Source organism: Malaya genurostris, chromosome 3, assembly GCF_030247185.1.
Source record: "Malaya genurostris strain Urasoe2022 chromosome 3, Malgen_1.1, whole genome shotgun sequence".
Taxonomy (NCBI): domain Eukaryota; kingdom Metazoa; phylum Arthropoda; class Insecta; order Diptera; family Culicidae; genus Malaya; species Malaya genurostris.
The window spans coordinates 183,338,862-183,354,119 of NC_080572.1; the positions used below are offsets into that span (position 1 = coordinate 183,338,862).

The 15,258-nt window shown below is 38.1% G+C and overlaps 1 protein-coding gene across 5 annotated transcripts in view; it reads right to left on the reverse strand.

The window, feature by feature from the left end:
* Positions 1-1,264: 1,264 nt before the first annotated feature.
* The window catches only part of LOC131438798 (inositol 1,4,5-trisphosphate receptor), a 111,795-nt gene continuing 97,801 nt past the window's right edge, over positions 1,265-15,258 (reverse strand). For all 5 annotated transcript variants that reach the window (XM_058609082.1, XM_058609078.1, XM_058609081.1 and 2 more), the window contains 4 exons: positions 14,345-14,682; positions 13,539-14,285; positions 13,323-13,484; positions 1,265-2,790 (listed from right to left, as the gene is read on the reverse strand). In XM_058609082.1, the coding sequence (XP_058465065.1) occupies positions 2,704-2,790; positions 13,323-13,484; positions 13,539-14,285; positions 14,345-14,682 (1,334 nt within the window). In that variant the 3' untranslated portion in view covers positions 1,265-2,703. The remainder of the gene's footprint in view (positions 2,791-13,322; positions 13,485-13,538; positions 14,286-14,344; positions 14,683-15,258) is intronic.

Consider the following 15,258-nt stretch of genomic DNA (forward strand, 5'->3'; position numbering starts at 1 on the left):
GTTCAGAACAAATTGGCTCAAATGGCACAGACATATTTCCTGTCTATGCCATCAGTAGTCATACCAACTGTGACAGCACAAATATCCCGAGTTGTGAGCTCCGATATGAGAGAGACATCGAGAGCACTATTTGCAAGTATGCATGCTCGAGGCATTTCACGTGGATTAGTCATTCCGGTCTTGTTAAAGGCAACAAAGACTGGGTTTAACAATTTTCCAACGAAGAAGTTTCCCTTTTGGAAATATGGTTCTTGAACCAAAGCTAAAGAAGCTTTACCTTCTTGCAGAAGTCTGGATAGATTCATAGTTGCTGTACGTTTATGCTGGAGATTGATTTGTGCTACTCTAACCATTATCAATTAAAGTAAGGAACACTCCACCTCCAGCACTTACCGTACAACAACTACAAGAAACCAAATATATTGGCTTATAATCGCCTATAGCGAACCATGTAAGGATTTTTTTAAATGTTTTAATCATTTAAATCCCACGAGTTGCGAAGAAAGAAGTCGTCCACTGTGCCAGAGCTTCGCTTAACACAGTAAGGGAAAATCCCAAGATATTCCGTTCACGACTGCATTGTTTAACCTCCTGCAGCCATTCAGCCATCGGCACGGAAATACACCTTGACTTAGGAGTTCCTATTTTTGTGGCCTTTTACGACATGGAACAGGAAACCAGTGGATCAATTCTTGGTAAAAAATAATTCCGCCGGATGCCACACGGCTTACCTGTTTGGTGGACTTATACCATCGGTACAGGTGGACCGTAGCGTTATTCTTAGCCAGTTGGGAAACCGCTACCGACACTACACGGCTATCTAGGCTGCTCAGAGAGGGAAATTGACATTGATGGTCAACTTCCATGGTCAACTTCCGTCGAGCAAACCAAAGCTTTATTACTATCGGAACGATAAACAAGGAAATATACCGTGAAGAATGCCTGAAGAACCGAATGTTACCATTCTGGCGTGATTTTGCATCTTGTCACCACACCACATATGTTTTGGAATGGTATAAACCGAATGGAGTCCATGTTGTACCGAAAGAGGGGAATACACCAAGTGACAACAAGCTATAGAACTATAGACAATTTGGAAAATCTTGGACAAATGCAGCTAAATCGGTTGAGGAGAAGTCTACACAGAACCCAATGGCTGGAGTAAACTCATAAGTTCGTAGTTTCTTCATTCAGCCTAATTGAGCAACTGTAATTTGTTTTAAGATTACTAATAAGGCATAATTAAATGAATAAAATATTCATCTTGAATTGAACTAACAATAAATTTGGTTTATTCAAAATTTAATCTGTCCAGATTTTTTCGCAAACACGCCCTATTAAGTGATGTGTTATATTTGAAATAAAAATTATTGAAGTAATTTTTTAAATATAGCTTTTTTTTTATTTTTTAGTTTACGTACAATCAACTTCAGAAGTTCTACCCTATAATGAACGAGAATTTTGAATAAGTTTTACCTAGTTTCACTATTATTTTCCTCTCTCGTCAATAGCACAGAACATTACCAACAATAACAACATCTGCTGTGACTTCTTCTTAATATACTATGTAAAAGTAGGTGTGTTTTGTGTAAACTATCAAACTAACGTGACATTATCTGTTTATATCTTCTTATTAGAAATGGTTGCTACATTGTTGTTCGTATAACGCGATTTGAATAGGTTTCGACGGATAGGATCCTAATTGATATGATAATAAGGGCTGTGTTTCTAAAAGTGCTGTTAATCATTAAACCCATCTGCAAAATGGCTTTTCATGTACTTACGAAATGAGCTATTTTTTTAGTATTACAACAAAAGAAGCAAATGTCGTATAACTTTCTGGTGGATCAGTTTCAGCTTCATTAATTCATTTATCGTAGTGATTAACAGCACTAACCAGACATATCCAGAAAACAATATCATCTGTTTGACGTGATGTTTTTAGCTCTGATTTGAAGTGCCATAACATAGTAAATTACATTCTGTAGAGAAAATCAACTGACGATTATTTTTAGAATGTATAATGAATAATATTTCAATGCAAGTTATGATTCGACTGAGCAGAATGTCGTTGGATGTAGGCTTATTTGAAAATTGTATAAAAGAACGTTTACTATAAATTTGAAAAAAAGTTTCGATGGTAAAATACAGTCTGAACGTTTGGGTAAGTTATTGTGTAATTGAGTCTAGTGATGGTTTTTATTTTTATACTTTCTTGCTTTTGTTGATGTTTTCTGCCTCTGGATCTCAAACTGTGTTTAGTTGCCACTTGAAAGGTTAACACCAAACAATAAAAAATCTCATTATTAGTTCAACGTCACGTGATTCTGAGTGTAGACTTAGGCAACATGTCTATCAAGAGGCCATTTCAATGTGCTTGCTAACGGAATTCGAGTGCGTATTATTGAGATTGTATTCCTGCACAATAATTCACTTGAATGCTTTTTGATTCATTCATTATATCAACATTACAGTTTTGAGCTTACTAAAAACAGAATTTTCAACAGTTTTTGTTTTCTTCCTACAGATAGTTAACGTACGGATCGATCACATTACCAACATTTATACGAAAACATGCAAAGCTTTTTTTCTCGATAAATATATCACTAATCATAACGTTAAAAGTACACACAATTCAGGTCATCAGTGCAACACACTTTTTGGGCTTCACATTCTTTCCCAAAGAAGCTCAGATGTGGAACATCACAGTTGCGGATAGAATTGGTATGACGCTGAAGTGGTCGGATTCAACAGTGCATGCCGTTGACGTTGCTTTCGCTGCTCCGTCATCTGGAAGAAAAGGTACAAAACAAAATATTCTGATTATAATGTTACTAATTAACGAGAAACACAAAAGTTGATATATTTCAACTTTGATTATTTTCATTCTGCTTCCAATTTTTCGTTGGAGGTTTTGACATCTTGGTTGGGGTTGGTTTGCGTAGTTAAAATCTTACTCGGCAAACAAATCTAAACTATGATTCACAATATTTACTAACGTACTGTGTACTATTTCTAAGGTTGAGATGTAATTTCAACTAATTATTTGACATAGTGAGGTTACTTGCATCACAATGCAATGACAATTTATTTGTTAAAGGAATGTTGTAGATGGTGAAATGGTGAAACATCCTCCCAAATCAACCATGTTTTGATAGACGGCCGAAGTAAGTACTTTTAGAGGGCTAAACATAGATTCCGATCACTATCTGGTGATATGCAAGATTCGAACACGAGCTTCACATAAAAAGTTTACAAGAGAAACCAGTACTTCATTACGTTATTTACGGTTACTGTGTATGGTTCCAGCAATATATTTAAAAGAAGCGTAATTTTCATATTGTGACTCACGCAAGAACTCATGAATTGAATGAAAATATTGCGTTTTTTTCCCAACAGCGTTCCATAGCAACAAACTCATCCATAACACCCGGCATAAATCTACAAACTGATATGTTCGACTTTCATAGTTGAACCTATCGAACAATGTACTATAAAAGTACTCAAGGTCAAGAGAGACAACACGGCAAGAAGAGAACTTTATAGCAAATAAGTGCGAATGATAATTAAAAGCCGAATACTCGGCACTCGAAGACTAACCTCTGGCCTGTTCGTATAGTGACACCGAAACTTCTTTTATATTTTTATTAGTTAATTTATACAATACAATTAGTATATTGATTCAGTAAAAACCATTCAAGCGAAGAGGTTGTGTTTCGATTGTACTGGCTCGTGAGTTAACGGCTGCTACCGAGACAATTCTAAGCTTCAGGTAGTTAAACTGCCCATAGCAAACGCAATATTCGGGGCGTTTCCCGACTGGAAAGCTAGCAACGAAGGCCATCCCGTTCATACGCACAGAGGTGTAGAGACACAGAGGTGCGAGAGCATAGAAGTGACGAGTCACAGAGGTGCCATCGCATAAAGGTGCGAAGACGAAGGGGTGCAAAGGCACAGAGGTGCTAAAGCAACCCAGTGCTGATCTACCAGGTACCAGAATTTGTACGCTGCGTAGGATCAAAAGAGACGGCATATATCGCGAGGTGCTACACTGCAAGCATCGCATTTGATCGCCACCAAGAGCAAAAGCACTGTACCTGGGGTCAGGTACAGCAAGTGCAGTGGTGTTCACAACGACGGCAGAGCAACTGAGATAGCAGTAAACGACAGAAGACTGCCAATTGGAAACAGCAAAAGACTGCCAATTGGAAATCGTTGGAAGAGCTTCACGTCGTTCTTCACGATAAAGGAACAGAGACATCAGCTACAAGGTAGATTTAATTTAATTTATTTTTTATTTCTTATATCTGAAATTTTACTAAACATAAGTTTTTATTTTGGTATTATTAATTTACAAAAAAAATTTAATGTAATGGATGATCTCATGGAAGATCATCCGAATCCGATTCCGGATACTAGTAAAAGTTTAAATACTCCGAGGGCTAAACATTATCCACAGGGTACCACTGGGCCATGGATAGTCTATCTTCGAAAAAAAGAAAAGATTTTAAACTTGATGCAAATTACAAAGGATTTGACATCACATTTCTCTGAAGTTAAAGAAATCTGTAAGGTTAATAGAGATAAAATTCGAGTTGTAGTTAACGACTTGAAACAGGCAAACGATATTGTAACCTGTAAATTATTTGCTATTGAATATCGAGTTTACATTCCATCGAAGGAGGTAGAAATTGACGGTGTTGTGACTGAAGCAAGTCTGACAGCAGATGATTTACTTAAAAATGGAGTTGGCCGTTTTAAAAACTCCATGCTTGAGGGAGTTAAGATACTCGAGTGCAAACAATTGTACTCAGCATCTATTGTCGATGGAAAAAAGTCTTATCGTCCCTCAGATTCGTTTCGCGTAACATTTGCCGGATCTGCATTGCCTAGCCATGTCTATATCGATAAAATTCGTCTTCCTGTTCGGCTTTTCGTACCGCATGTTATGAATTGCACGAACTGTAAAAAATTCGGACATACAGCTACTTACTGTAGTAATAAGTCCAAATGTATCAAATGTCAAGGGCCTCATAAGGATAATCTTTGCGATAAAGATGTTGAAAAATGTGTTTATTGTGGGGAAAGCCCTCATGATGATCTTTCAGTGTGCGCTGCATTTAAGCTGCGTAAAGACAAAATGAAGCTTTCTTTAAAAGCACGGTCTAAGCGCACATATGCAGAAATGCTCAAAACGGTCATACATGTCTCCCCTTTGGAAACCGAAAACGGTTTTTCAAATCTTGCGGAGCCAGAGGAATCTGACTCTGACGGAAATAGTGAAGATACCTCGTTTGTCACTCCTCAAGGGTCTGTTAAGAGGAGATTAACAAACCACAAAATACCAAAAAAGACACCTAAAATTATACCTTCAAAAAAAGATCCCCGTGTTAAAGCTAAAAAGCCAAATTTAAAACCAAAAACTGTGCCTCCTGGTTTGTCAAATTCACAAACCAATCCAGGAACTAGCTCAAGAAAAGACAATAATCCAGTGGGCTCCATTTCACATTCACCAACAGGATTACTGAAATTTTCGGAAATTGTAGAATGGATTTTCGCTGCATTCAATATTTCTGAACCTCTAAAGACCATCATAACAGCATTCCTTCCAATAGCTAGAACTTTTTTGAAACAGTTATCAGCTCAATGGCCAGCTCTTACAGGTTTTGTATCATTTGATGGATAATTTATCATCCGCCGCAAATGATTCAATCACTGTCCTGCAGTGGAATTGTCGAAGCATCATGCCAAAACTTGATTCATTTAAAGTTTTGTTGCATAGTCAAAAATGTGATGTATTTGCTTTGTGCGAAACATGGCTTACATCAAACATAGCCTTAAATTTTAATGACTTTAACATTATACGTCTCGACAGAGACTCCCCGTATGGTGGAGTGCTTTTAGGAATTAAGAAATGTTATTCCTTTTATAGATTAAACATTCCTTCGACTTCTAGTATAGAAGTTGTTGCTTGTCAAATAAACATTAAAGGAAAGGACATTTGCATTGCTTCGGTATATATTCCTCCAAGAGCTCAAGTTGGACAACGACAGCTTAATGAAATTGTCGAAGCCCTTCCTGCTCCACGTTTGATTTTAGGAGATTTCAATTCGCACGGAATGATGTGGGGTTCCGTTTACAATGATAGCAGATCATCTCTAATATATAATATTTGCGACAATTTTAGCATGACGGTACTAAATATGGGTAGCATGACACGGATCCCAAGACCTCCTGCACGTCCAAGTGCATTAGATTTATCTCTTTGTTCGACTTCAATTCGACTAGATTGCACCTGGAAAGTATTTCCTGATTTACATGGTAGCGATCATTTACCAATCATCATCTCAATTAGCAGTAACAAAGGCATTGCTAATTCAGTTAATATTCCATATGATTTGACAAAAAATATTGACTGGATTAAATACCAAAGTAATATTTCAAGTGTCTTAACTTCAATGGAAGAGCTTCCCCCACTTGAAGAATATGACTTCCTCGTTTGTTCGATTCTGGAGGCCGCAGAACAAGCCCAAACCAAACGATTTCTTGGTCCATCGTCTAACAGAAGACCTCCAAATCCTTGGTGGGACAAAGAGTGCTCAGATGCTAAACACGCGAAACAAAATGCTTTCAAGACGTTTTTAAAACGAGGAGGAGGAACTCCTCAGAATTTTGAAAAATTCTTGGTTTTAGAAACCAAGTACAAGAACATACTTCGGGTTAAGAAATGCAGCTATTGGAGACATTTTGTGGAAGGTTTGTCAAGAGAAACCTCAATGAGCACTCTTTGGAATACGGCCAGACGAATGAGGAATCGTAACGTAGGAAATGAGAGTGAGGAGTACTCGAATCGATGGATATTTGATTTTGCGAGGAAAGTTTGTCCAGATTCCGTTCCTACGCATAGCATTGTTAGGGAGTCTTCTTCAAATGATGATTCCATTGATAGCCCCTTTTCAATGATGGAATTTTCCATAGCACTCATGTCTTGTAACAATAACGCTCCTGGATTGGACAGAATTAAATTCAACTTGGTGAAGAATCTGCCCGACCTCGCAAAAAGACGTTTGTTGGAATTGTTCAACAAGTTTCTTGAGCAAAATATTGTTCCACCTGACTGGAGACAAGTGAAAGTTATCGCCATTCAAAAGCCGGGGAAACCAGCTTCCAATCACAACTCATATAGACCCATTGCGATGTTGTCCTGCATCAGAAAATTGTTCGAAAAAATTATTCTACGACGTCTCGACACTTGGGTCGAGACGAACGGTTTGTTGTCAGATACTCAGTTTGGCTTCCGTAGAAATAAAGGGACGAATGATTGCCTTGCATTACTTTCGTCTGACATCCAAATTGCCTTCGCTCAAAAGCAACAAATGGCATCTGTATTTTTAGACATTAAAGGAGCATTTGATTCAGTTTCCATTGATGTTCTTTCAGACAAGCTCCACCAACATGGACTCCCAGCGGTTATAAATAATTATTTGCACAACCTTTTGTCAGAGAAACGCATGCATTTTTCACATGGCGATTTGGCAACAATCAGAATTAGCTACATGGGTCTCCCGCAAGGCTCATGCCTCAGTCCGCTCCTCTATAATTTTTACGTGAATGACATTGACAGCTGTCTAGTAACCCCATGTACACTAAGACAATTGGCAGATGATGGCGTGGTTTCAGTTACTGGATCCAAAGCTATTGATCTGCAAAAACCATTGCAAGATACCTTAGATAAATTGTCCGTTTGGGCTGTTCATCTTGGTATCGAATTCTCTGCGGAGAAAACAGAGCTGGTCGTCTTTTCAAAAAAGCATGATCCCGCGCAACTTCAGCTTCATATGATGGGAAGAATAATCGAACAGGTTTTGACTTTCAAATACCTCGGGGTGTGGTTTGATTCCAAATGCACGTGGGGAGGACACATTAGGTATCTGATAACGAAATGCCAACAAAGAGTAAATTTTCTTCGAACAATAACAGGGTCTTGGTGGGGTGCTCATCCGCAAGATCTAATAAAATTGTATCAGACAACGATACTTTCAGTGATGGAATATGGATGCGTTTGTTTTCGTTCCGCTGCAAATTCTCATATTATCAAACTTGAGCGAATTCAGTACCGTTGTTTGCGAATTGCTTTAGGCTGCATGCATTCGACACATACAATGAGTCTTGAAGTTCTGGCGGGAGTTCTTCCATTAAAAGATCGATTTTGGGAGCTTTCATCACGCCTGCTAATAAGATGTGATGTGCTGAATCCCATGGTAATTAATAATTTCGAACGACTAGTCGAGCTTCGATCTCAAACAAAATTCATGACAGTATATTTTAACCATATGTCACAGGAAATCAACCCTTCAAGATATATTCCTATCCGTGTCAGCCTCCTAAATGTACCTGACTCAACTTTATTTTTCGACACATCCATGCAGCGCGAAGTGCGTGGAATCCCGGACCACCTACGCTCTATGGAAATCCCAAAAATATTTTCAAGTAAGTTCAGGCATATTAACTCTGAGAAAATGTTTTACACGGACGGATCGCGAATGGAAGAAGCGACAGGGTTTGGTATGTTCAACAATAATGTTTCGGCCTCATTCAAGCTTCAAGAACCTGCATCTGTTTATATAGCAGAGTTAGCAGCAGTTCATTATAGCTTGAATGTAATCGTCACATTATCTCCAAACCATTATTTCCTCTTCACAGATAGTCTGAGTGCAATTGAAGCCATTCGCTCAAACGCTGCTGGCAAAAATGAACCGTTTTTCTTGGGTAAAATAAAACAGTGTCTGAACGACATATTGAATAATAATTATCTAATCACAATAGTTTGGGTTCCGGCTCATTGCTCCATTCCAGGCAATGAAAGAGCCGATATTTTAGCCAAACGTGGTGCTATTGAGGGTGAAATTTATGAGAGACCGATTGCTTTCAACGAATTCTATAGCGCGTCTCGCCAAAGAACACTTGCCAGCTGGCAAGCTTCTTGGGATAAAGATGATCTGGGTCGGTGGATGCACTCAATTATTCCTAAAATATCGACAAAGGCATGGTTCAGGGGACTGGATGTGAGTAGAGATTTCATTCGTGTGATGTCCAGACTCATGTCCAATCACTACACGTTAGATGCACATCTCCTTCGAATTGGACTTTCCGAGACTAATCATTGTGCTTGCGGCGAAGGTTACCGCGATATTGACCATGTTGTTTGGACATGCGTGGAGTTTCGTGATGTCAGATCTCAACTAATAAATTCCTTGCGTACCCAAGGTAGACTATCCAATGTCCCAGTTCGCGACATTCTTGCTTGTCGTGACCTTCCATACATGAAACTTCTTTATCATTTCATTAAATCCATTGGAGTTCCAATTTAAATTTTATTTTATGTTAAACTGTTTTCTCTTCCATGAGTTCAACCAATAGCCAACTATAGGATATTGAATATAAGTGGTGAACTGATACAAACAATCCTGAAATAGTTATAAGATCATGTACAAAATAAATGTATTTTATTTAATGTAATTTAAAATAGCAACTCGCTTGATAAAAACAGTGTTTAGATTAACTAATGAGTACCAACATACTAATATGATATTCGAAATGTATTAGGTTTAAACTACTATGTATTGTGGATGCCACGGCGAAGAAAAACTTATGTATATTGCCTATGAAATAAACGTATTTATGAAAAAAAAAAAAATTAGTATATTGTAAAGATTATAAGTATTGACATTTCTAACAGTGGCGACGAGTGAAAAACCTTTTGCGATAATTTCGTATGAGGGTAGCGTGCGTGCAGTAGATTTTTATATGTTATGAGAGTTAAATGAGTTAAAAGTGTAATAAGTGTTGCACGAAGGATAAATTCATGAAGTACTATTTTGAAAAGTCTGTCGTATGAGCACATTTATGCGGGTGGCCATAGTATATTTCAAATTTCATTTTGGAAAAATTGATCGAGTTGAAGCGTCAGCACATGTGGTGCGTTGGCAGCCATTGCTCTGCATCTGTCTCTATAGCAGAACTTGCCATTTTGTTTTAAAGTGAAGACAAGCAAGCAGAGTGTGTTGGTGAGCATTTCGTAGCCATTTTGGATTCTGACGGTGTATCAAGAGCATGATTTGTGGAGAGGAATACTGCTACATCATCGAGAATTATTTCATGGTTGGGCGCCGTGAGAGAAGGAAATATAAGAATTCAAAAGTAGGCATACGATCATCAACAGAGGATATCTTCCAACTGAACAACCGAATTATTTTTATTTATTCTATAATCATGTGCCCAATAGGTATGGTAGACCATTATATAAAGTGGTCAAATTTCGCTCATTGTGGATGGAGTTTTTTTTATCAATTGAATAATGTGTTTGATGCGATGAAAAAGAGTTTGTTTATAACTCTTAGTGGTCCAGTCGTTTTTGAAGAGATGAAACTTGTTTACCCTGGTCAGGACATTCAATTGATTGAATATACGGACATGATACAAAAGTTGAAGGAACGTTTAGACAAAGCTGAACCTAACATGATGCATAGGCACAAATTTCATGCCAGAATACAGGGCATAGACGAGCCAGCCGAGAACTATTTTCTAGGACTCAAGTTGTTAGCAGCAGAGTGTGGTTTTGGGGCGCATAAATATGAGACGATCAAAGACATTATTTTCGGTTTGTGTGATCAGGAATTAAAACATAAATTACTAATGAGGGACGTAATGACATTGGATGAAGTGGAGTAGTTAGTAATTCGAAGTGAGTTAGTTAGATTAAGGGCGAATACATTATGTCAGGAGAATAGGGTTGCAAGAAGTGTAAATTCGGTTAAATATCGTCTGGGGAGCATGGATCGTCCCAGTTCGTCAAATAGATTGGACAGACCTTCTCCTGGGCCTAGATTCAATAGTTGGAGAGGTCGGAGTTCACACCGTAATTCGGAACGTATTGATTGGTACAATAGAGCTAACAATTATAGTGATTACAGAAACCGTTACGATAGGTCACATGATTTTCGTTCTAATCGTTGGGATTCGCGTGATGATAACGTGCATGCGCGAGTGATATGCAATTTTTGTAAAAAGAGGGGGCACGTGAAGCGCGATTGCTATCAGTTTAAAAGCAGGCGGTCAGTAAATTTTGTGGAAGATAAGGGTGATACTTATGATTTTTAGAGGTTAAGTATTCAGGAACAACATGAAAGTGCATGATGATATCCTAGATGAGACGATCTAGTGAGCCATGTGTGGTGAGAGTAAAAATTGAGAGCAAAAGCATTAATATGGAGGTAGATTGTGGTGCTGCGGTGTCGGTGATCAGTTTTAATGTTTACAAGAATATTTTCTCTTATGTTCAGCCAGTTAGGTGCAACAGTAAGCTTTTAGTTGTGAACGGGCAAAGTTTAGGTATTTTTGGAAAAATTACAGTAGCAGTTGAAATCAACAAAATTTCGCAGTATGTAGATTTAATTTATCTGGATAGCAAGCATGAGTTTATACCCTTGTTAGGAAGAAATTATTTACCCTTGTTCGAATATATAGAAGTCATCTACAGATGAAGTCCAGTATATATTAAAAAAAACCTAAGGTAATATTATTATAGAAGAGAAAGTTAAGTTTGTAAATGTTGTATTACAAGAAAAAGTAACGTTTTTTTATATTGAATTTTCGTTTGAGATTAGTTTCGAAATTGATTAAGTATTAAGTACCACAAATAGATGTTAGGTGAATTACTTTAGGAGGGAGCATTGATATGTTCGACTTTCATAGTTGAACCCATTGAACAATGTACTATGAAAGTACTCAAGAGAGACAACGAGGCAAGAAGAGAACTTTATAGCAAATAAGTGCGAATGATAATTAAAAGTCGAATACTCGGCACTCGAAGACTAACCTCTGACCTGTTCATATAGTGACAACGAAACTTCTTTTATATTTTTATTAGTTAATTTATACAATACAATTAGTATATTGTAAAGAATATAAAAACAAAACAAACATGTGTATTTTGTAATATTTCTATCTTTTAATTCACTCTGCCCAACAATTACTTCACGTTCATTGTTCATTGAAATGTGATGAGCTACCTTCAATCTTTCTATTGATGAAATGAGAAAAATTATACTTATACTAAACCATAGTAACTTATCATCATAATTATTTCATTAATGTGAAGAAATACTAGCAAAATTTATTTTACTTTTTTAAATAGAAAAATTTAAACCGCAGATTGTCGAAAAACAGATGTTATTTCCAAATGTTATTCCATTTACGACGCCATTGTGGAACCAGAGAATCAAAACTTTTACTTATATTCTCGATGTATGGGAGCTGTCAAGTTGTCCACGGGCTGGTCTGAACATACAGCGGCTTTCGAGTTCGACTGTATCCGAAGAGTACACCCGAACTCGATTAACGAATCGGACGATAAAACGATATAACGGTAATAGCTAGAACGCGTTAAGGAAGCAGTCTCATGACGTGGTAAATAAAGGGTGATTTTTAAGAGGTATAGCATTCGATTTTCAAAAAAATAAAAAAAAATAAGAAAATTGATGAAATCTTTATTGGAATCGATAGAACGGTCAATATAATTTATGATTTGAAGATGATTTCATGCAAATGTTGGCCGCAGCTCCGCCCTAAATGGCCCATACGCAAATTCCAATTTTGGTACACTCCCTCTAACATATCAACTGGTTTTCACGAATAATGCCACCGGTCCATAATCCACACCAAACAGTGACTGCTAGCTCATGCAATGCTGGTATTCACTCCAAATGCTGCAATTTTGAATCAGAAATGAGCTTCGACACTGAACACAATTTTTCGATAAAAAGTGGATCTTCCTCCAAAATCGTCAGCGTCCATTCATGATTAAATTATAGACCAAACGACGATTCATGATCAAATTATAGACCAAATTGAACAAGTTTGACAGTGACACAAGATACGATTCACGCGTGATCTGTCAAAAACAGTGTGGCCAAAAAGATAACAGCAGAAACGTCACCTTTCATAACAACCACACGGGGAAGAGACAGAACGGTTGGTAATGACAAACAATAAAAACCAGGCCCGAAGCCGAATGTTTACCGCGGCGACCCGTTAAAACAGGGAGTTGATCTCACATTAGTGGCTGACAGGCTGAAGAAAAGCACTTCGAGCGACTATTAAATGAACAATCGATAGAAGAGAGCACGAACAGAATGAGGATGATGGACAAGCTGTAGAGGCACCCAAGCTAGATGAAATACGAAAAGCGATTAGACAGCTTGAAGATGGTAAGGACGGGGATCCCGGCTGAACTAAAACGCGTTCACGTAAAAATGACTCACCTTGTTTTCCAGTTCCATTATTTGAGCAGTTAGCTCACGCACTGCTACGTGATTTGTTTCCAACAGTGTTTTCAAACTTCTCAGTTCGATCTGTTCTCCATCACCGTCAACAGCTGCTAGCGACATGGCTCGTAATCGAGGAAACCAATCCTGAATATTTGCCTACAAAGATATCACCGTTAGATGTGACTAATTTCGTCGAAAGAAAAATTTTACCTTAACCATCGCATGCACATAACTTTCTGGACCGGTAAACTCAGTCGGATCCTTCACCTTGACCAACACAATGAAGTACAGATAGTGCCACATATTATGTTCATTTTTTATGTGCTCCTCGAAGCTTACGGTTTTGTTATCGAATGCTGATCGATTCAGTCCGCAGACAAAGCAGGTATTTTTGAGAATCAACTCCTTCTGTTGCTTTTCACTTCTCAGATCGGCAAAGGTATCGATGATGACACCGAAGATCAAATTCAGCACAATAATGATGACGATGAAGAAGAATAGTAGATCGTAGACCACCCGTGGAACGAAAAGCGTTTCCTTAAGACTGGGAGCCCGCAGAATGTCACCAATTCCGCCACCATTTCGAAGACCCTGGTTGAGCGTTGTGATGATACACATAACCATCGAGTCACAACCTCGTTCCTTCATCTCCTCACCTCCTTCAGCGGTTTGCTGCGTGAGCTGTGAGCAGTACTCTTCTTCGCTAGTGAGGTCTTCATCCCGAAGCATTTTACTACGCGATGGAGCCACACAATCGATAGCACCCGTTTCGGATACGGATATTTCTTGATCCACCGGAACGAGGAAGTCATCCCGGAAGAACATGTAACCAATGATAGAGAACATGTAAACCAAAATAAGAGCCAGGACAGCCGTCAGTATAATCGAACGACCGTTGCGGGTCACTGATCGTATCACGTTCAGCAAGGTTTCCTCCCGGTAGACCACATCGAAGAGCTGAGAAACATTAGAGTTTATTCAATAAAATTTGACTCGAAAAAATCGGATCAACTTACCAGAATAGAGAAGAAAAATGGATGCAGCAGTACTCCGAACACGCAAAACAGCAGATAGCCGAAATGATACAGCAGCTCGGCATCCGTTATAATAGAGAACAGATGTTTCTCCAGTGTTCCGTAGTTGCCCATCAGACTTATGATGTGTACTCCTTTCATGATGACCGTCACACAGCCAAGTAACCAAACAGTCGGTTCTGGTCCGCAAGAAAAGATTAACCGCAGTATTAAAGCTACAACCAGGGTCCGGATACCGGACTGTCCAGGCAGTATAAACACAATCACCAGCGAAGCCAGAATCGCTATCCAGATAAGCGAAGAGACGTGAAAACTAAGTTCTGTAAAGTAAAGCGTGAATTAATTTTATTTTCTGGTTTTGTAGCACGGTGGAAACTTTTGACGATTCAAGATTTGAAGTATCAAAAAGTTACATGAATGTATGCATTCTTACAGGATTTTTATTCGTTCGAATTATTTCTTAAATAAATTCAAATTTAAGGTAATAAACATCAGTTTTCAATATTTTATGTCCATTGATAGAAATTTCGTTAGCGATAATCTCTTATGTTTTGAAGATAGTCAGAAATATACGATACACAACTAGAGTTCCCATATAATTTATAACCCAGGTTTCGTCGTAATGAAACTCATTGAAATTTTAAGATATTATACATTGTTGTAGAGTTGTTATCTATGGTAGATGTGTGGGTACAAACGAATTCATAATAATCAATGCATAGCATGCCATGACCAATTGGGTTGGGTATGACTGCAACAGGTCAATCGTATTATAAAATAACAGCTTCTGACATTTCATCACGAACAACCATACAGGTAAGAAGTGCACCGTTCTGGGTGATTCCGTTTTCGATTAATAGTTATAAAATACACAATGGCGATCCTGCCAGGAGGCG